Source organism: Sus scrofa, chromosome 2 (assembly GCF_000003025.6).
Source record: "Sus scrofa isolate TJ Tabasco breed Duroc chromosome 2, Sscrofa11.1, whole genome shotgun sequence".
NCBI classification, from domain to species: domain Eukaryota; kingdom Metazoa; phylum Chordata; class Mammalia; order Artiodactyla; family Suidae; genus Sus; species Sus scrofa.
This window is the reverse complement of record NC_010444.4, coordinates 134,579,562-134,602,093: the sequence shown is the minus strand read 5'-3', so window position 1 is coordinate 134,602,093 and position 22,532 is coordinate 134,579,562. Positions and strand designations below refer to the sequence as shown.

Here is a 22,532-nt window from a genome sequence, read left to right as displayed (position 1 = left end):
CAGTCCTTTCAGAGGCCTGAGGCACCTGCAGCTCCTCTTACCAGCCCCGCCAGACCCTTGTTTTTGTCAACACACCATCCTACCTCTTAGACCAAGTGTGAGGGTTCTGCTGCCCACCAGGAGAGATGGACAAAGTCTATTTGTCCAGAAACTTGGCAGGAGGTGCTGGTGAAGCAGCCTTTGGACAAAGGCACATTCTGAGATCCTGGTGGCCTTTATGACAGGAACACAACTTAGAGGCAAGAGGCAAACTGTTTGGCATGAAGCAGCAGATAAACAGGGAAGCAAATTCGGGTCAGAGCTAGAGAAAGGCCCAAGTCCCCTTTATTTTTCTCTTTCTAAACCACTGACTAAAAATAAAAGTCTGCTGGTGTGGGCTGAGGTGGATGTCGCCATTTTATCCCCTTTGGAATCTGCCAGAGGGCAGGTCTGAGTTGTGAACCTGGTTAATATTCGGACTGTCCTGATAGCCAAGCTGCCAGTCTCACACCAGCCAGCAATATTCTAGAGCAGTCTGCAGGCCTCATGGAAAGATAAAAGTCAAGACGTGCTTCCTGCACAAACGCTTCATCTTTGGCAGAGCCCACACAGCCCCCAAAGGAGGTACATCTCTATGAGCTGCCATATGGAATCCCACGTAGTTGTCACTCAGAGGTCAGGTTCTGTCTGTCTCATCGTTCCCTCCTTCACTGCTCCTAGGGCCTCCCATAGCACCCTGTTGGCAGAGGATAAGGCCCCCATGTTCTTATTTCATACCTTCGCACTGTGGGTGGAGAATCAGTGTGTCCTATTCTGTCCAAGTCCTGATCCCAAGTTGCAAGAAAAATAGCACAAGACTAGTGCTGCCAGAGGTCCAGGCCCTCTGTTGAATGTTTTATCATGGTTAAGGGCATAGCTACCAGTAGCTCCACCCTTGGATTCCTAGAGGGTGCAGCCAGCTGGAGGAGAAGATAGAAATTGATATGTGGGAGCAGCAGCCCTGCCTCAGGTCATTGCCTGACCTGACCTCTCAGATGACCGGCCACAGAAAGCTGCTCTTTACCAAAGAAGCCTTTCTCAGGGACTCTGGAGCATGGGGTCTGGCCCAGAGGCAACTGCCTAGTTTTCCTAGCCCATGGATGCAAGGGGTCAAGTCTGTCTAATGATGTTCCAGGGGGAAAGAGGACACATCAGAGGAAAGGCAAGCCCATGTTAGACCCTTGCCAGGAGCCAGGCTCACTCCTACTGTTTGCCCAGCAGCCCTGCTCCTCAATCCCTGGAGAGCAGGGCATTTGCTGCCCTCCCCATTCCTTCAGCCTCAGGGCAGGAGGCTCTGCGTTTCCTCATACATAAGACCTTTGCTCTCTGGGGTCTGTGGTACTGAAGAGCTGTATGGAGCATCATGCCCTTGGAGAGCAGCCTCATCACTGCGGTAGGTCTCAGTGACAAGGGCTCCATCTGTCTTGGATGCTTGGGGTCCCTTCCTTCCCCAACAGAAGCTTCACTCCTGCTCCTATTGCTACACTCCTTGCAGATAACTTAGCTAAAAGGTGACTGGCATTCTTGCCCCAGAGGCAAACATAGGCTCTTCCAGTCCAAATTCCAGAGACAGGAAGAACATCAGACTGGATTTTTACATTACTTAACCTTAAAGTGAAAAATAATTTGGTTCAAGCTGGAACAAGCAGAACAATGAAATAAATAAGAATAGTATTAGGTTATGATTCATGGAATAAAATAAATAGTACAAGTCTGTACTAATATGAAGCAATAATTGCATAAGTAAATGTATGAGAATGAAGAAGAAACTCTTCTTTACAGAAGACTTCCAATTAATAAACTGGAAGGAATGCAGGAGACGGAAAACTGCCACTAGGCAAACACCCACAAAAACAGTTGTTTCAGTGGACATCTGGTAATGGATGGATAGCAATGGATAGAGTTTCAAGGAGAAACAGGATATCTATATAATCTCAAAGTATCTCCCCCAAGATATTTATTAATTATGAAGGGAAGAATAGTGAACTTTACAGTAGAGAAATTCAGCAGACACTAACTTAGCCACGTGAGCAAGGTCAGCATCAGCAGTAACCAACCAAATCAACATCATGTACCTCAGGGCATCATGTAGGATGCCCAGAGGATGTATCGCTTCTATGGTATTCTTACCAAAAAGCACACAGACTCAATCTTATCACGAGAGAAATCACACAAACACAAATTGAGGAATGGTCATCACAGTAACTGAGAGACTCATAAAAAGTGTCAAGGTCATGAAAGCCTGGGGAACTATCACAGGTTGGAGGGGATGAAGGAGACATGACAACGAAATACAACATGGGGTTCTGGATTGGATCCTAAAACAGAAAAAGTACAGTAGTGGGAAAACTGGTGAAATTCGAACATGGTCTTTAGTTTAGTTAATAACATTGTAACTAACATTTAATTTCCCACTTTTGAGAAGTGAATTATGGTTATATAAATTGTGGAGATGGGAGGAAGCTCAATAGAGGGTATATATGAAATTTTTTTTTTTAATCTTTTTGCTATTTCTTGGGCCACTCCCGCGGCATATGGAGTTTCCCAGGCTAGGGGTCTAATCAGAGCTGTAGCCACTGGCCTACGCCAGAGCCACAGCAAGGCGGGATCCAAGCCGCGTCTGCAACCTACACCACAGCTCATGGCAACGCCGGATCCTTAACCCACTGAGCGAGGCCAGGGACCGAACCCACAACCTCATGGTTCCTAATCAGATTAGTTAACCACTGCGCCACGACGGGAACTCCAGAGGGTATATATGAATTCTTTGTGCTCTTTTAATAATTTTTTTCTAGGTGAAAACTATTTCAAAATAAAGCTGTTTTTTAAAAGTAATTCTTAGCTCTGCACAGGATGAATAAATTTGACTTCACAAACAGCCTTTAAGAACATAGACACCTATACACATAGGCAGATGCCTCCCCCCTGTCAAAGGTCCCAACTCAAACATGAGGTCCCAGGCTCCTGGCATGCTCTGAAAGGCATTTCCACAGCAGAACATGCCATCCTTGAGTTCCTGGCTGGTGTCTTCCCAGGTAGGCTTCTCTGTCCCAGAGGGTATGCCCATCAGGAGATCCCATACCGAGGGATAAGCAGAGACACTCTGAAGATAGTCCCACCACCTGTATGGTGCCAGAAGAATGCAGAGAACTTGCTCAGGGCCTTTGTGCTTGCTTTTTGGGGGGAGCTGAGGCCATTTCTCCCCCTGGCACAGTGGATTCAGCCCTGTGCCCTATTCTCTGAGCCTTAGAAGTCCACTCTAGGGAGAGGGGCTCTGCCACCAGCAGGTCTCATCATCCATTACACTGGCTGAAACCTACACATGAGCTCGCGCCATGCTTATAGTGCCCAGCCAGAGGTGACAAGGTCCTGCCCTTACCACTCCTCACCCAGCCACCTGTGATGTCCATTTGCTGGTGCTATGGGATGTAACATGGTGCGTGATCTCAGTGAATCCTCGCTACAAGTTGGATAAGCTGGATATTCTTATGATTTTCATTTTTAACAACTGTAATAAAACTCACATAACATAAAATGTACCACCTTAACAATTTTTTTTTTAAGGGCCGCACTTGTGGCACATGGAGGTTCCCAGGCTAGGGGTCGAATTGGAGCTACAGCTGCCAGCCTGCACCACAGCCACAGCAATGCAGAATCCATGTCTGTGATCTACACAGCAGCTCAAGGCAACGCCGGATCCTCAACCCACAGAGCAAGCCTAGGGATAGAACCCGCAACCTCATGGTTACTAGTTGGATTTGTTTCTGCTACACTACAACGGGAACTCCACCACTTTAACAATTTTTAAGTGTGAAGTTCAGTAGAGTTAAATATATTCACTTTATTGTGCAACTAAACTCCAGAATTCTTGTCATCTTACAAAATGGAACTGTATATTCTATTAAACTACTCCCCATCCCTTTCCCCCTAGCCCCTGGCAACTACCATTCTACTTCTCTTTCTGTGAGTTTGACTACTCTTCATATCTCATATAAATGAAATCATACCATTTTTGTCTTTTTGTGACAGGCTTATATCACTTGGCACTGTCCTCAAGTTTCGTCTGTGTTTAGCATGTGTCATAATGTCCTTCCTTTTTAAGGCTGATTACTATTTCACTGTATGTAGCTACCACATTTTATTTATCCATTCATCCGCTGCTAGACATGTGGGTTGCTTTTCCTTTTTGGCTACTGTGAATAATGCTGCCATAAAGATGGGTGTATAAATATTTCCGGACCCTGCTTTCAATTCTTTTGGGTATATGCTTGGAAGTGATAATGCTGGACCATATGGAATTTCTATTTTACAATTTCTGAGACTGCCATACTGTTTTCCATAGTAGCTATACCATTTTACATTTCCACCAACACTGCACAAGTGTTCCAACTTCTCCACATCCTTGTTTGTTATTTTTCCGTTTTTTTTTTTAAAAGCAGCCAATCTAATGGGTATGAGGTGGTATCTCATTGCGGTTTTGATTTACATTCCATAATGATGAGTGATGCTGAGCATCTTCTCATTTGCTTGTATTCTCTTTGATAAACAAGGAAGCTGAGGCTTTGAGCAGTGATGTAACCTGCTCAAGTCAGCCAGTGCTTAGGGGTGGGGTCAGAACTGGCCCACCCCTCTGACTCCAGAACACCTCCTTGTGCCACCACTTCTCTGAGGTGATCACCCACCCTACTCACTTTCATACTTCTCTCCTTCCTCCCAAACATCACTGCCCCTTTGCCTTTTATTTTGCTCCCAACACCCAAAAATGAAACAAGGAAGGGAAAGGCCGCTGAAAACCACATATGTGTGAGTGTGTGATGATGTGCACGCCCAGAGGTGTCCGCAGGCCCCTGTGAGCAGGGCATAACAGGAGAGCTATGGATCTGTAAGCTAGGAGCTGCTCACCCCTCACACCCTGAGGTGAATAAAACCAGTGAGGAAGGGGAAAGAGACTGGCCAATGCTGCTGTCAAGGAGGGCTGCAGCCAGTAGGGCCAGCTCCAATTCAGATGCTGAGGACACTTCCGGGAACTGAGGTAGGTTGAGCTGGCACATCGTTTTAGACATCCCAGGACAAGGCTGTGGGCAGAGGGTGGGCAAGCATGATGATCAAAGCCATAGAAGCAGGCCACCTCAGGGCCCATGGTAGGCATGGTGCCAATGCTGGGGGGATCTAGAGGTGCACTGGCTCCTGAAACTTAGAAATCCTGCCACCAAACCACCTAGGATGTTAAGGGGCTAAAAGCATAGCTGGAATTCCTGACCACCACTGGGCCCTATGCTCTTAGGGTCTCTGTGAATCACTCTTCATGAGTGCCCTGGGGCTAGGGTTGTGCCTCTTCTAGTTCCCTGTACTCCCCCAGTATCAAGAGGCCTTCTGCTCCTTTTCAGAGACACTGGAGCCTCAGGATAGGACCCAAGCCTCACCATAGCTGTATGACAGAGCAGGAGGCCCCCAGATGCTTTCAGAGGTCTACAGCCAGGGAACACACCAGATCTGCCCATGCTCTGCCCAGCAGCAAGGCTCTTGTGTCTGCACATGGGCTCAGCAGCCTCCCCCACATCCCTTCTTATGTTTGTGGCAGGAACTTGATTCAGACTGTACATCTGGGGAGCCTAGGCCTGGCAGTATCTAGGTTCTTGGGAAACAACTTGGTCTTTGGTGAAACTGCCAAAGGAAAAGGCAGTTGACAGCTGCCTCCTTTCCCCTTCCCCTCTGTACTAGACATACTGATCAGGAATGAGTCTGAGTTCTACTATCCGGGGTTTCACACCTGTTTTAGAAGTATAACCCAGGTGACTGTTAGCCAGGTTTAATGAGGAGTTGGAGACGCTGACCCAGGAACTGCTAAGGTGTCTGCAGGGGGTTGGATGCAGATGAAGGGTCGCTCGCACACCCACCTCGGTCACGATGGTGGACAAATAGACGTCCTGGCTGAACTCCCAGCCATCCAGGCAGTCCTCCTGCTCCAGCTGCTCCAGGTCCACGTCGCGCCCCGGCTCCAGCCCGAGCGCCGACAAGTTGACAATCGTCTCGAGCCGGTAGCGACGGCAGCTGTGAGGCACCTCGCGGCCGTCCTGCAGCCGCAGCGGGAGACTGTGGTTGCGCCAAGCGCTGCTCAGGTTCGCGGTGTCTGGCACTCGGCAGTGGTGCTCCGGGGTCCCCGCCAGGAACACGACTGACATCCCGTTGAAGCCGTTGGGGATGATGCTGGCGCTGAGCAAGAAGAAGATGAGGCGCTGGAAGGGCCCCCACTTGCCCAGGAAGGCGGTCACCTCGTCGTAGTCCCGCATGCTCTTTCTGCCGCTGCTCTGCAGGTGGCAATAAGGGGTAATAAAGAGCGTTGCTCGGACAGTGTTGCGCGGTCGGTCGAGGGCGTTCCCCGAGGGCGTCAGAATGTTCTCGCGGGCCAGGCACGCTGAGGGAAAGTGGGGCGCGGGGCCGGGACAGATCCCGGGAAACGGGGAGCCGGCGTTAGAAGACTCCCTGGAGCTGGACGCAAAGCTGAAGCCTTGCAGAAACTCAGGACCACACCCCCACCCCGGCCGGGGCGGGGCAGGGCGGGGCGGTGGGGCGGGATGGGGTGGGGCTTTGGGTGGCCACGCCCATGCTCCAACCCCCGCCCCCGGCGACCCCGCGGTACATCCCACTGAGGGTGGAAGGTCAGCCCCGCCGCCAGCTATCGGAGAGGGGGTCCGGCTCCTGAGCCCCCAGCGCCGCTTGTGCACCCTCAATGCTGAGCGCGCCGCCTTCGGCCGCCAGGTTGGGTCTTACAGGGGAGAGCAGGCGAGGGCCAAGAGCCGAGGCCGGAGAGCAAGGTCTTTGAGAGGAACGGCCTCGGCCTTCTCTGTCGGCTTTGCGTGAGGCCTCGGCCGGGGGTAGGAGGTCTTCAACCCGGAGTCTGAGGTCAGTGGGCCTCGGGCGGGGTGCAGACGGGCGAGTCCGTGGGATCCGGGCTCCCGGGAAAGTTCTGCGGGCGCAAGGGTGACAGGAGCACGCCCCCTCCTTTGACCCACCGCCGCGCAAGTGGCCGGCACCAGAGGACCCACGAGGAGCTGTTTCCACCCCCACCCCCATCCTAGGTCTGGAGATTCAGTCACCTGCTGGCGGCGCCTGAAGAAGAGTCCCGAGGACAGCCAGGAGCCTCACCTTGGAAAGGGGGAACAGGCTCAGAGCCCAGAAGGGATGAACAAGGCCACACTGCGTCAGTGATAAGCTGTGACCAAGAGGAGCTGGGCGCAGGGACGACCAGGTTGCCCCAGAATCCTGTTGAGGCCTCTGGAGAAGATTCTACAGGGAGCTTGGCCCCTTGTGAGAGCACGGTAATGGAGGCCCATCTGTTACCACTCCTGGGCTCTGATTTTGATCCCGTAGGGCTTTTCATTGGGGCTGGCTGCTAGAGTCTTTTTGGACTGGATGGCCTCTGGTTTGCCAAAGGGAACACCCCCAGTCCAGGAGCAGAGGGAGGGAGGAAGGAAAGAGGAGAAGGTTCACTTTGCTGCCCAACTCTGGCAGGGCAACCAGAACAGGGACCAGCCTGCTAGTGTCCAGGCCTAAGGCCCCTCTGCTTTTGGGTGAATTAGCCTGGGCCTGCACTGGGAATCCTGGGGTTCCTGAGGCAGAAGGAATTGATGGACTGAAGGGCCTACCTCTTTGGAGATTTTGCACAAGTGTTTGCTTCTCCCGGCCCTGGTTAAGAGGCAGGAGACTTTTTCTGCCTCATTTTTTGTAGTCTCCAGTTTTAGGCTGGCTTCCCACCCCCTTGGAACTCAGTTTCTTTACATATAATAAGACCATATGCCCAGATGTGCCAGGACAGCTCTGATATGCCTATTAGTGCGGTGGAATTATTAATAGTGCTTCCCTTTACTTTCAGAAGTATCCTTCTTTGAACAGTGTTTCATGTCATTGTCTTACTTAGCTTGGATTTCTTCCTTCCCCCTTTCCCCCAGTAAAAAATCAAAGCCTGAGATAAGAATTTTTATGGAGATCATTTAATTTTGAGTGAGCCCAAGGAAAGGAGTGAAGTACTAGGGAGAGTGAACAGGGGAGGAGGTAAGGCCAACACAAGGCTGTAATTAAGGTGGTCATTGGTAGTTTCCAGGGTCAGTGACACTGCTGTGCTAAGACGTTGGAGTCTGAGGCCAAAGGAGAAAATTAGTAATACCTAATGGTATCTTTACTTCAAATTTTGATATTCTGTTCATCATGGATTTTTATATTGGTTTTGATTTTTTAAGTCCTATGTTAAAATATTATTGATCTTGGTGATTGAATTTCTTAGCACCTCCTTAAATTTTGCACCTGAGGCAAGTACCTCACTCATTTCACTTGCCTCAGCTTTTTCCCAGCCTTAATTAACCGAGCGTAATTGGGTGTAATTGGGATTTGATCTTGCTGGGACCTTCTGAGGAGCCGTATAGAATGAAGAGGCATTTGTTTACTAGTTCTGGCTTCATTGGTCAACTCTGTTGCACTTCCAGGCTGCATGTATGTGAGAGCCAACAGGTACCACTCTAAACTAAACCATTTGTCTTAGTCCATGAATATATGTAAATCCATACCTTGAACGTTTTTGCCTGCCAAACAAAATGAATGCCCCAGTGGCTGGAACATTGGAGGATGTCCCTTCACCATTGTCCTTTTGTGCCACTCCTAAATGGGGTTATGCTGCAATAAGTAATCCAGTTTTTGGCTGATATCATCTGTGGCATGGTGCTGAGTATTTTTTTCCCTCTATCAGTTGGTTATAGAGAACCAACCCCATAGGACCACAGGTGTGAGTTTGTATTGGTATAGTGAAGGTAGGTGTCATGGAGTCTGAGCCACCTGTTCTTGAACTTACATGAATTGTGTGGACCTGCTCAGTCCCGATCCTGACTCCGCCAATTCTGTTATATGATGGATTGCTGATGTGCCTGCTTAATCTTATGACTTGATAGAATTTAGCAATATGTAGCTCTTACTGGACATTTCTAGTTGCGTAGACCCTTGATGTCCCATTGCCAGGCACTCAGTTTTTACTGCAGTCAAATATCTGCTTTTCTTTCTTTCTTTTGCTAAAAAAATTTATTAGCATGTAGTTGACTTAGAAAGTTGTGTTAATTTCAGGCATACAGCAAAGTAAGTCAGTTATACATATGCATATATTCATTCCTTTTCAGATTCTTTTCCCATATAAATTTTTATATAATATTGAGTACACTTCCCTGTGCTACACAGTAAGTTCTTGTGACTCTTCAGTTTTATTTTATTTATTTATTTATTTATTTTTAGGGCTGCACTCCCAGAGTAGCCCTCCTTTTTTTTTTTTTTTTTTTTTGCCTTTTTGTCATTTTAGGGCCGCACACACGGCATATGGAGGTTCCCAGGCTAGGGGTCCAATCGGAGCTGTAGCCGCCAGCCTACACCACAGTCACAGCAACGCAGGATCCGAGCCACGCCTGCAACCTACACCACAGCTCATGGCAACACTGGATCCTTAACCCACTAAGCAAGGCCAGGGATCGAACCTGCAACCTCATGGTTGGATTGGTTAACCACTGAGCCACAATAGGAGCTCCTTCAGTTTTATGTATAGCGGTGTGTATATGTCAGTCCCAACCCCCTAATTTATCCTTCCTCACCCTGTGTTTCCCCTTTGGTAACCATAAGTTTGGATTCAAAAATTTTGAGTCTGTTTCTGTTTTGTAAGTTCTTTTGTGTCATTCTTTATTAGATTCCACATATTAGTGATCTTGTGATATTTGTCTTTCTCTGTCTGACTTCACTAAATATGATAATTTCTAGGTCCATCCATATTGCTGCAAATGGCATTATTTCATTCTTTTTGATGGCTGAGTAATATTTCCTTTTATGTATGTACCACATCTTCTCTATCCAAAACTCTGTTGATGGACATTTAGGTTGCTTCTATGTCTTGGCTATTGTAAATAGTGTTGTGTTGAACATTGAGATACATGTATCTTTTCCAATTACGGTGTTCTCCAGATATATGCCCAGGAGTGGAATTGCTGGATTATATGGTAATTCTATATTTAATTTTTTAAGGAACCCCCATAATGTACTCCATAGTGGTTACCTCAGCTTACATTCCCACCAACAGTGTAGGAGGGTTCCCATTTCTCCCCACCCTCTCCAGCATTTATTGTTTATAGACTTTTTGAGGGTGGCCATTCTGATTGGTATGAGGTAATACTTCATTGTAGTTTTAATTTGCATTTCTCTAATAATTAACAATGTTAACCATCTTTTTGTGTGCTTTTTGGCCATCTGTGTATCTTTAGAGAAATGTTTGTTTGGATCCGCTGACCATTTTTTGATTTTTTTTTAATATAAAGTCACATGTAGTGTTTGTATACTTTGGAGATTAATCCCTTGTTGATTACTTGCAAAGTAATCATTTACAAAGATTTTTTTCCCATGCTGTGGGTTGTCTTTTTGTTTTGCTTAGGGATCAAAAAAGATATTGCTGCAATTTATGTCAAAGAGTGTTCTATGTCTTCCTCTAAGGGTTCTATAGTATCCCGTCTTATGTTTAGGTCTTTAATACATTTTGAGTTTATTTTTGTGTTATCGTGTTAGTGTTCTAATTTCATTATTGCACATGTAGCAGTCCAGCTTTCCTAGCACTACTAATTGAAGAGGCTGTCTTTTCTCCATTGTACATTTTTGCCTCCTTTGTCATAGATTAATTGACCATAGGAGGGTGGATTTATTTCTGGGCTTTCTATCTTATTCCATTGATCTATATGTCTATTTTTGTGCCAGTACCATACTGATTTTTAGTACCATGCTGTTTTGATTACTGTAACTTTTTAGTATAATCTTAAGTCAGGGAGAGTGATTCCTCCAGCTCTGTTCATCTTCTCAAGATTGCTTTGGCTATGCAGGGTCTTTTGAATTTCTGTACAAATTTTAAAATGTTTTGTCCTAGTTCTCTGAAAAATTCCACTGGTAATTTAATAAGGATTTCGTTGAATTTGTTGATTGCCTTGGGTAATATAGTCCTTTTAACCATATTGATTAACATATTGTATTGATTCTTCCAGTCCAAGAACATGGCATAATTTTTCCATTTGATTGTGTCATTGTCAGTTTCCTTCATCACTGTCTTATAGTTTTAAGAGTATAGGTCTTTTGCCTCTTTAGGTAGATTAATTCCTAGTTATTTTATTTTCTTTGATGTGATGGTAAATGGAGTTGTTTCCTTAATTTCTTCTTCTGACCCTTCATTGTTAGTGTATAGGAATGCAAGAGATTTCTGTGTATTGATTTTGTATCTTGCGACTTTACCAAATTCATTGATGAGCTCTAGTCATTTTCTTGTAGCATCTTTAGGGGTTTGTATGTATAAGATCATGTCATCTGCAAACAGTCTTCCAATTTGGATTTATTTTATTTCTTTTTCTTCTCTGATTGCTGTAGCTAGGACTTCCAAAGCTATGTTGAATAAAAGTGGTGGCAGTGGACATCCTTCTCTTGCTCCTAATCTTAGTGGAAATGCTTTTGGCTTTTCACCATTGAGAATCATGTTAACTGTGGGTTTGTCACATATGGCCTTTATTTTGTTTAGGTAAGTTCCCTCTATGCCTACTTTCTGGAGGGTTTTTTGTTTTTTGTTTTTTTGTTTTTTTTTTAATGGGTGTTGGATTTTGTCAAAAGCTTTTTCTACGTCTCTTGAGATGATTATATGTCTTTTATTCCTCAGTTTGGCGATGTGGTGTATAACAAGGACTGAGGTGCATATATTGAAAATTCCTTGGGCCCCTGGGATAAATCCCACTTGATCATGGTGCATAATCCTTTGAATGTATTGTTGTATTCTGTTTGCTAGTATTTTGCTAGTAATTGTTTGAGGATTTTTGCATCTTTGTTCATCAGTGATATTGGCCTCAAATAGCTGCTTTTCAAAAGGCAAATAGTTCTCTGCTGCACAAGGCATGACCTTGCTCTGGAACCCTGGAGATCTCACTGGAACTCTTTTATTAGGTCTTATCAGAGACTCTACCCAGCCTTCTTATCACCATGAACATCTCTAGCACCACCTATTCTCTTGCGTCATATGGACCAAATGGCAGAGAACCTTGTACTACAGTTGGACACACTGTAGAGCTCTCTTTTGCTCTGGGCTTCACTCAAAAGTGGGAGCCTTCCAAGGCACCCATTAAATGGGTTAGAGTAGTATTCTCACCAAGCACCATTTCTTTTTATTAGTGGTAGAGGGTCCAGAGTAAAACAGTGTGCTTTTACCTTACAGAGGGTGGCCTGGCTTGCTTCTGAGTGCTGGATCCCTAATAACTTCACCCATTGGCTTCAGAATGAATTGTAGTGAGAAGTGGATAAGGGTGTAGATGAAATATGATTGGTCATAATAGTGGTCCTAGGGGTTCATTTTACTCGTGTGTCTGCTTTTATATGTATTTACTCATTCTAGAACAAAAAGTTAAAAAACCCAAAACTTCACCAGCCTGGAAGATCCTTAATCATACTCTTTGTTGCCCATTTTCTGGCAAAGATGTGTCTTACCAGGACATCTGCTTACTATGTTATGACTTATTAGCATCATGTCCTCAATACAGTGGACCATCATGATATTATAGTGGACTATTAAGACAATCAAAATCACTAAATCCTGTATTGTGATAGAGAGCAAGAGAATGAATATAACTCAGGGGCAAGACTGTGAATATGTACTGCTATTCATCCCACAGAAAAGCAAACAACTTTTGATCCTCCTTTCTGAAGGAGATTAAGAAGAAAATCTTTTGGTTTTTTTTTTTTTTTTTTTTTGTCTTTTTGCTATTTCTTGGGCCTCTCCTGCGGCATATGGAGGTTCCCAGGCTAGGGGTTGAATTGGAGCTGTAGCCACCGGCCTACGCCAGGGCCACAGCAACGCGGGATCCGAGCTGAGTCTGCAACCTACACCATAGCTCACGGCAACGCTGGATCGTTAACCCACTGAGCAAGGGCAGGGACCGAACCTGCAACCTCATGGTTCCTAGTCAGATTCGTTAACCACTGCGCCACGACGGGAACTCCGGAAGAAAATCTTTGATGTTCGCATTAACTGCTGCCATTCCTCCCAGGATGTGTTTTTACTCCTGATGTGATTAACTGGTCAGAAATGTGGGTGTGTTAAAGGCTTCTGTTTGGTTCTTTGTAACATAATTGCTCTTATTTAACAGGACAGGGAATAAATGTTAGAATCTTGCCAGTTGCTAAGTGTTTCTATCCCGGTTATGCACTTAGGGACCAGGGAACTACCCAAGATCCACTGTGGATCTTTAGACCCATCAGACTTGCTTGAAGGGGAACTCCATTTACCAGCTGGCTTTCATGAACCCCCAATATAACTGGGGGACCGTAATGGTGTTACCCATCCCTTGGTATCATTGCCAGCTTTTACTCTGTATCCAACAGGCCTTCAAGGATTTGGGTCTTTCCCTGTCTCAGGCCAGAGTTGTTCAGGTAAATGACCATGGCTATGGACTGAGTTGTGTGCCCCCCATTCATATGTTAATGCCCTAACCCCTAATATGGAGGTATGGTTGGAGATGGGGCCTTTGGGAAATAATTAGGTTTAGATAAGATCATGAGGGTGGGGTTTTCACGCTGGGATTAGTGCCCCTATAAGAAGGGACACCAGAGAACTGTCTACACGCCAGGAAGAAGACTCTCATCAAGAACTGAATCGGCCAGCACTAGATCCTGGACTTTCCAGCCTCTAAAATTGTGAGAAATAAATTTCTATCATTTAAGCCTCCCAGTTCTATGGTATTTTGTTATAGCAGCCTGAGCAGTCTGAAATAGCCACAGATTATTGGTGCAGAAAGATTGGGGAAATAATTATCATATATACCTTTGGCATTTTGGGGAGGGTTCTTTTTTAAAGAGATTTAGCCTCCTTTTCAATCAGTAGGCTCTAAGCTTATGATCTGGCCTGGATCTGAGAAATTTATGAAGAAATGCTGTATTTCATTGTGGCAGTTGTCATCAGCCTTCTGATCACTAGCTCTTGATTGTGAGGATGTGGTTGTTATAGAGGTTAATTAATACCCAGTCATCTGCCTGTTTATTTAACTCCTGGTAAAATCATGGTCTATTAGCCATCACCACAGATCGCATGGGTTGAAGCACTCTGGTTGCCCCTTTGGCCTGTAGTTACATTCACCCTGCCTCTGTTGGTTAAGTGTCACCATCCAGCCTCTGCTCTTCTAGAATCCTACCATCCTCACTGACACCTGTGCATTGTGTTTTGCGTTAGTGAAGGGAGTGTCTGCCGAACTTGGTTTGGGAATGTAATCTGGTGATGGGTTCTCTGGTGTTGCCTGATAATACAGTATAACATTCTCACTCCCCTGAGCCTTCAGACCCCTTTGATACTGTCAAGAAAGTTCTGGCATTTCTGCCTCATTTCCAAAGGCCATAATTGTATCCAGGTTTCAAAGAACCATATCAGAAGCATATGAAGATTTTTTTTTTTTTTTTTTAGGGCTGCACCCACGGCATATGGAGGTTCCCAGGCTAGGTTCCCAGGCTATAGCTACAGCTGCCAGCTATGCCACAGCCACAGCAACAAGGGATCCAAGCCACATCTGAGACCTATACCACAGTGCATGCAACACCAGATCCTTAACCGACTGAGCAAGGCCAGGGATCAAACCTGCGTCCTCACAGATACTAGTCAGATTCATTTCTGCTGAACCACGATGGGAACTCCTAAAAATGGTTTTTTGTATCTTTGGATGTTAAACCCAGAATAATGAGAGAGTGCTTCCAGGTTTACTTTAGTTGCTGAGACCAGCTCAGCAGGTTGGGGCTGAAGAACGGGTGCTGTGAAACTTAAGGAAAAAAGTTAGCATAAAACAAGACGCAGAGACATTTATCTTAAGTAAAGGTGGGAACCGGGTGACTCAAGGTCTCAGGGACCAAGAGCACTGCCTCAAGAAACCACACTGCTTTTATTGTGCTCTTGAAGATTATGTCAAGTGAGGAGGGGGTTGTAGGTGCAGGATATAGGTTTTTTTTTTTTTTTTTTAAGTTATTTTAAAAGTCACATAGCCGGTTGTTGATTAAGTTTTTATTCTGACCTTTAGGCATTTAACAATCATTAGCATTTGAGAACGTCTGGCGTCAGCTATCTATGCATAGCATCTAGAGAATCACCATTGTGCTTCTGCAGAGGGCATGCCTATCTGCAGCAACCCTGTGTGCCATGCCTAGATTTGCATCTCGTTCTCCTTGCTAATGCATATCCTGCTAACGACCCCTCATAAACCCCTTGGGTCCATGATGCTCCTCTTTCTCTTATTCTTTAGAGGACATATCATGCTGTGCAAAACAGTGTGCCTATCTGCACAGGTCCGGCGGCGTGCCTAGACCAACGCATTATGTCCTCATTCAGCTGACCCTATGAATAACTTAGGCCTTTAGGTCTTTGTTCTTAAGCTTAAGTCATTCACCAGCCCTGTGACTGTTTTTCAAGCAGGAAGATGGGGTCAAGTAAAGCAGGACAAGATGGAGTTTTCAGCAAAGAGGCTAAGAAAATATTGTAGAAACATGTCTCGCGACATTTGGTAAACTCCTACCTGTTCCTACCAGGATATAGGTCCTGTCGTTTTTTTCAATATGTATGCTATTTGCTTGTGGATCAAGGACTGTATTTCCCCACTTAGGCTGTGCTGAAACCTAACTCTGGTGTGGAGACAATAGGCAGGTAGGAAAGGATCTTGAGAAGGATAGTTGTCATCTCTGGAGCCACTTGTCTTAGGAGGAGCCTTGGCAGGCATTCCAGGCAAGGAGGGGCTACTCTCCTATAGCAAAGGGAAGAGAACGGCTCCTTCTGGCCTTGAAGGTTTAGGGGAATCCAAGAATTCAGAATGCTCACATTAGGAGTTCCCGTCGTGGCGCAGTGGTTAACGAATCCGACTAGGAACCATGAGGTTGCGGGTTCGGTCCCTGCCCTTGCTCAGTGGGTTAACGATCCGGCGTGGCCGTGAGCTGTGGTGTAGGTTGCAGACGCGGCTCGGATCCCGCGTTGCTGTGGCTCTGGCATAGGCCGGTGGCTACAGCTCCGATTCAACCCCTAGCCTGGGAACCTCCATATGCCGCAGGAGCGGCCCAAGAAATAGCAACAACAAAAGACAAAAAGACACACACACAGAATGCTCACATTAACTTACCCAAATGTCCCTATTCCACGTTCCAGGGTTTTGTGCATTTCATATCAGGGCTCTGACTTTGTCATAGGAAACCTAATATAGCTGTGCACGCAGCCTTTTGTTGTGACTCTCCTACGTTCACAGTAAGTCAAATCAGTTAAATAAATCCTGGGCTTGATCTCCAGCACAATCTCCACTGTGGCTGCTGGAGATGTGAGACTCTTCATAAGATTCTATGGAGGCCTCCTGGCTTTCAGTGGGCCTTGAGTTTATAGTTGGTTCACCTGGGCCTACCATTTTCATTTTCCAAGGCTTCTAAAGCACTTAGCAAAAACCAGTGAAGTCCACAGTCACCATTGTTCTCATGTGTTCTAAATGCCATTAGCAGGGTTTCTCAACCTTGGCACTGCTGAAGTTTGACTCAGATAATTCTTGTGAGAGGGAGTCCTATATATTTTAGAATATTTACCAGCTTCTCTGGCCTCTACCTATTAGATGCCATATTATGCTCCCCTAGTGGTAACAAATAATGTCTCTGGACATTGCTAAATGTGCACCAGGGGGTGGGGGCGGTGGCGTGGGCGGGGGGAGTGGTGTTAAATAGACCTGACTGAAAAACATTGACACAAGACAAAGCTTCACTTTCCACTTGCATCTCATTTTAATCTACCAAAGCTAGGAGCTCTGGTAAATGATGCTGCTGCCTGCTGGGATTATTACCATTCTGTTGGACTTCCCACTGTGGATCAGCAGAAAAAAACCTGACTAGAATCCATGAGGATGTGGGTTCGATCCCTGGCCTCGCTCAGTGGGTTAAGGATCCAGCATTGCCGTGAGCTGTGGTGTAGGTCAGACGCAGCTTGGATTCTGCGTTGCTGTGGTTGTGGTGTAGGCCAGCAGCTTCAGCTCTGATTCGACCCCTAGCCTGGGAACTTTCATATGCCACACCTGCCTCCCTAAAAAGAAAAAAAAAAAAAGAAAAGAAATTAAAATAAATTACCATTCTACTTACTAACAGTAATGGGGTCCTTATCTCTGTTTGAAAGGTGTGTAGAATCCCTTCCATGCAAGTCTGCCTTCTAGTCTGCCTTCTATTTGGGAATGACTCTAAGGGAACAGATATTAGGGACCGTGGAGAGTGAAACAGAGAAGAAGAAAAGTATATACAAAGGTATAGTGTAGGGCTATTTTCAGCTGTGGGGACCTGGGGGAAGATGTCTCAGAAACATCTGTCTAAGATTCAGAAGTAGGCAATGTGTATCCTTAGGTTCCCACTCCTCATTGGTTCTGGCACCCTGTTGGGTGTTAACTCCCCACACTTCCACGTTGCACATGTGTGAGTGTTGAGCAGGTTTCCAAACGTGTTTTATGCCTTAGCCTCTGAGAAGTCCAGGAGCAGAAAGTGAGAAGCAGTGCAGCTGAGGTGAGATACCTCAGAGAAGCTGGTTGCCATATCAGTGGCTGGAGTAAACAGTGGGCCTGGAAGATCTAAGCTGTGACCTTGAAGTGTCATATGTAGTCATGCACCTCATATATGACTGGGGAGGATGCATTTTGTGCTGCCCCCGAGCCTGAGCAAGACAAGATCCTTGCAACCTCATTTACAGGTTCAAACCCTGCCTCTGCACCTTCTGACCAAAAGAGCTTGGAGTCAACAATGTGGCGCAGGTGGCTCCATGGGCCACCCCCTGGCACCCAAGCATTCTGATCTGGCCTGGGATATTGGCCCATGTGATCACCAAACCTGTGCTGTGGGAAGGCAGAAGGATGAGTTTGGAAAGGTTGGAAGAGGCTAGATCATGCTTGATTTTGAAAGATTCTTAATTGTTAAATGGCTTTAGGTTTTTTACTAAACCATTTGAAAAAACTGAAGTATAGTTCATTTACAAAGTTGTTTTAGTTGCAGGTGTACAGTGAAGTGATTCAGTTATACATACGTATATCTGTTCTTTTTCAGATTCTTTTCCCATATAATTTATTATAGAATATTGAATGAATTCCCTGTGCCATACAGCAGGTCCTGATTGATTATCTATTTTATATATGGTAGTGTGTATATGTTAACCCCAAACTCCTAATTTATCCCCCCTAATCCCCTTTTACAACCATAAGTTTGTTTTCTGTCTTTGAGTCTATTTCTGTTGTGTAAGTTCATTTAGATCTTTTTTTAAAAGATTCCATATATAAGTGATAACGTATGATATTTTTCTTTCTCTGACTTACTTCACTTAATATGACAATCTCTAGGTCCATCTGTGTTGCTCCAAATGGCATTATTTCATTTTTTATGGCAAGCAGTATTCCATAGTATGTATATCTTCTTTATCCATTCGTCTGTCAATGAATATTTATGTTGCTTCCATGTCTTGGCTATTGTAAATAGTGCTGCAGTGAAAATTGGGGTGCATGTATCTTTTCAAATTAGAGTTCTTGTCTTTTCCAGATACATGCCCAGAAGTGGGGTTGTTGGATCATATGGTAGCTCTAATTTTAGTTTTTTAGGGAAACTCCATACCGTTCTCCATAGTGACTGTACCAGTTCACATTCCTACCAACAGTGTAGTAGGCTACCCTTCTATCCATACTCTCTCCAGCATTTATAATTTGTAGTCTTTTTATTTATTCATTGTCTTTTTGCCATTTCTTGGGCCACTCCCCATGGCATATGGAGGTTCTCAGGCTAGGGGTTGAATCAGAGCTGTAGCCACTGACCTTCACCAGAGCCACAGCAACGTGGGATCCGAGCTGCGTCTGCAACCCACACCACAGCTCACGGCAACACCAGATCGTTAACCCACTGAGCAAGGGCAGGGATCTAACCTGCACCCTCAGGGTTCCTAGTCGGATTCGTTAACCACTGAGCCATGATGGGAACTCTGTAATTTGCAGACTTTTTAATGATGGCTATTCTAACTGATGTGTGGTGATACTTCATTGTGGTTTAGATTTGCATTTCTTTAATAATTAGCAGTGTTCAGCATCTTTTCATGTGGTTTTTGGCCATCTGTAAGTCTTCTTTGGAGGAATGTCTATTTAGGTCTTCTGCCCATTTTTTGATTGGGTTGTTTGTTTTTTGATGTTAAGCTACATGAGCTGTTTGTATATTTTAGAAATTAATCCCTCGTAGGTCGCATTGGTGCAAGTATTTTCTCCCAGTCTGTAGGTTGTCTTTTCATTTTGTTGATGGTTTCCTTTGCTGTACAAAAGCTTTTAAGTTTAATTAGGTCCCATTTGTTTATTTTTGTGTGTTTCGTTTTTGTTTTTAGGGCCACACCTGTGGCATATGGAGGTTCCCAGACTAGGGGTCCTGTCGAAGCTGCAGCTGCTGGCCTACGCCACAGCTATAGCAATGCCAGATCTGAGCCACGTTTGCTCATGGCAATGCAGGGCCAGGGATCAAACCCACATCCTTATGGACACCACTAGTCAGGTTCATTGCCACTGAACCACAACGGGAAACTCCTATTTTTGTTTTTATTTCCATTACCCTAGGATATACATCCAAAAAAAAAAAAAAATACTGCTCTGAGAGTTCCTATTGTGGCTCAGTGGGTTAAGAACCTGACTAGTATCCATGAAGATGTGAGTTCAATCACTGGCCTTGCTCATTGGGTTAAGGATCCGGCATTGCCACAAGCTGCTGTGGCTGTGGTGTAGGCTGGTGGTTGCAGCTGTGATTCAATCCCTAGTCTAGGAACTTCTACATGCCGTGGGTGTGACCCTAAAAGGACCAAAAAAAAAAAAATGGCTATGATTTATGTAAAGGAATTTTCTGCCTATGTTTTCCTCTAGTTTTTTTTTGTTTTTGTTTGGTTTGGTTTTTTGGGTTTTTTTTTTTTTTTTTTGGTTTGGTTTGGTTTGTTTTTTTGTCTTTATACTGCCACACCTGTGGCATATAGAAGTTCCCAGGCTAGGGGCTGAATCAGTGTTGCAGCCACCAACCTATGCCACAGCCACAGCAACACAAGATCCTTAGCCCATTGAGAGAGGGATCCAACCTGTGTCCTCATGAATACTAGTCAGGTTCATTACAACTGAGCCACAACAGAAACTCCTCCTCTCAGAGTTTTATAGTATCTGGTTTACATTTAAGTCTTTACTCCATTTTGAGTTTATTTGTGTATATAGTGTTAGAGAGTGTTCCAATTTCATTCTTTTACATGTAGCTGACCACTTACTGAAGAGACTGTCTTTTCTCCATTGTATATCTTGCCTCCCTTGTCATAGATTAATTGACCATAAGTGTGTGGGTTTATTTCCGGACTTTCTATCCTGTTCCATTGATCTGTATTTCTGTTTTTGTGCCAGTATCATACTGTTTTGATGACTGTAGCTTTGTAGTATTGTCTGAAGTCAGGCTAGTTCTAGTTCTTATGAAAAATGCCATTGGTAATTTGATAGGGGATTGAATTGAATCTATAGATTGCCTTGGGTAGTATGGTCACTTTAACAATATTGATTCTTCCAATCCAAGAACATGGTATATCTTTCCACATATTTGTGTCGTCTTCAATTTCTTTCATCAGCGACTTGTAGTTTTGGGAGTACAGGTCTTTTGCCTGCTTAGGTAGTTTTATTCCTAGGTGTCTTATTCTTTTCAATGTGATGGTAAATGGGATTATTTCCTTACTTTCTTCCATTTTGTGGCTGGTGTATAGGAATGCAACAGATTTCTGGGTATTAATTTTGAATCCGGGGAGTTCCCTTTGTGACTCAGTGGGTTACAAACCTCACTAGTATCCGTGACGATGCAGGTTCGATCCCTGGCCTCGCTCAGTGGGTTAAGGATATGGCATTGCCATGAGGTGTGTGTAGGTTGTAGACATGGCTCAGATCCCCCATTGCTATGGCTATGGGATAGGTTGGCAGCTACAGCTCTGATTTGACCCCTAGCTGGGAAATTCCATATGCCACAGATTCAGCCCTATAAAAAAAAAAAAAGAATGTTTGTATCTAGCAACTTTTCTAAATGCATTGATGAGCTCTAATAGTTTTCCGGTAGTGTCTTTAGGATTTTGTATGTATAGCATCATGTCTTCTGCAAACAGTGACTGTTTTACTTCTTTTCCAATTTGGATTCCTTTTCTTTCCTGTTCTTCTCTGATTGCTGTGGCTAAACTTCCAATATTATGTTGAATAAAACTGTCAAAAGTGGGCATTATTGTCTTGTTACTGATCCTAGTTCTTTCATTTTTTCACCATTGAGAATGACGTTAACTCTGGATTTGTCATATTGTCTTTATTTTGTTGATGTAAGTTTCCTCCATGGCTACTTTCTGGCGAGTTTTCACTATAAAGCCATGTTGAATTTTATCAAAGGCTTTTTCAGATCTACTGAGATTATAATATAGTTTCTATTCTTATTTTGTTAATTCAGTTTCTCCTCTTCAGCTTGTATCACATTGATTTGTGGATATTGAAAAGGTCTTGCATCTGGGATAAATCCCACTTGATCATAGTATATGATTCTTTAATGTATTGTTACATTCAATTTGCTAGTATTTTGTTGAGGATTTTTGCACTATGTTTTTTTGGTGGTGTCTTTCTCTGGTTTTGGTATCGGAGTAATGGTGACCTCACAGAATGTGTTTGGGAATGTTCCTTCATCTGCAGTTTTTTGCAAGAGTTTCAGAAGGATAGATGTTAACGCTTCTCTAAATGTTTGATAGAATTCTCCTGGACTTCGTTGGAAGTTTTTAAATTACTGTTTCAATTTTAGTACTTGAATTGGTCTATTCATATTTTCTACTTCTTCCTGGCTTAGTCTTGGGAAGATTTCCCTTTCTAAGAATTTGTCTGTTTCTTCTAGACTATCCATTTTATTAGCATATAGTTGCTTGTAGTAGTCTCTTATGATCCTTTATATATTTGTGGTGTCTGTTGTAACTTCCCCTTTTTCATTTCTGACTTTATTGATTTGGGTCTTCTCCCCTCTTTTTCTTGATGAGTGTGGCTAAAGGTTTATCAGTTTTATTCATCTTTTCAAAGAACCAGCTTTTCATTTCATTGGTTCTTTCTTTTTTTTTTTTTTTTTTTAGTCTCTATTTCATTTATTTTTGCTCTAATCTTTATGATTTCTTTCCTTCTACTAACTTTGGGTTTTATTTGTTATTTTTTTCGAGTTGTTTTAGGTGTAAGATTAGGTTGTTTATTTGAGGTTTTTCTTATTTCCTGAGATAAGATTGTACCACTATAAACTACCACTTTCAACTGCTTTTGGATCATAAGTTTTGGATCGTCGTGTTTTCATTTTCACTTGTCTCTAGGTGTTTTCTGATTTCCTCTCTGAGTTCTTTAGCCACCCATTGGTTTTTTAGTAGCATATTATTTAGACTCCATGTGTTTGTAGTTTTT

General features: G+C 44.2%; 2 protein-coding genes across 9 annotated transcripts in view; one reads left to right on the top strand and one right to left on the bottom strand.

The window, feature by feature from the left end:
* The window catches only part of SLC22A4 (solute carrier family 22 member 4), a 46,561-nt gene extending 39,310 nt beyond the window's left edge, over window positions 1-7,251 (bottom strand). For 2 of the 4 annotated variants that reach the window (XR_001307198.2, XM_005661640.3), the window contains exon 1: window positions 5,916-6,568. Coding sequence is in view for 3 of the 4 variants with exons in the window: in XM_005661640.3 (XP_005661697.1) it covers window positions 5,916-6,308 (393 nt within the window). In the remaining variant the exon portion in view is untranslated. Of the gene's footprint in view, window positions 1-5,915; window positions 6,569-7,164 lie in introns of those variants that run through there. The other 2 variants (XM_021077199.1, NM_001145752.1) reach the window with 2 other exon arrangements.
* P4HA2 (prolyl 4-hydroxylase subunit alpha 2) overlaps window positions 6,650-22,532 on the top strand; it is a 93,235-nt gene continuing 77,352 nt past the window's right edge. The window contains exons 1-2 of one of the 5 annotated variants that reach the window (XM_021085438.1): window positions 6,650-6,777; window positions 7,098-7,337. The gene's annotated coding sequence lies outside the window, so the exon portion shown is untranslated. Of the gene's footprint in view, window positions 7,338-22,532 lie in introns of all 5 variants that reach the window. The other 4 variants (XM_021085435.1, XM_021085434.1, XM_021085436.1 and 1 more) reach the window with 4 other exon arrangements.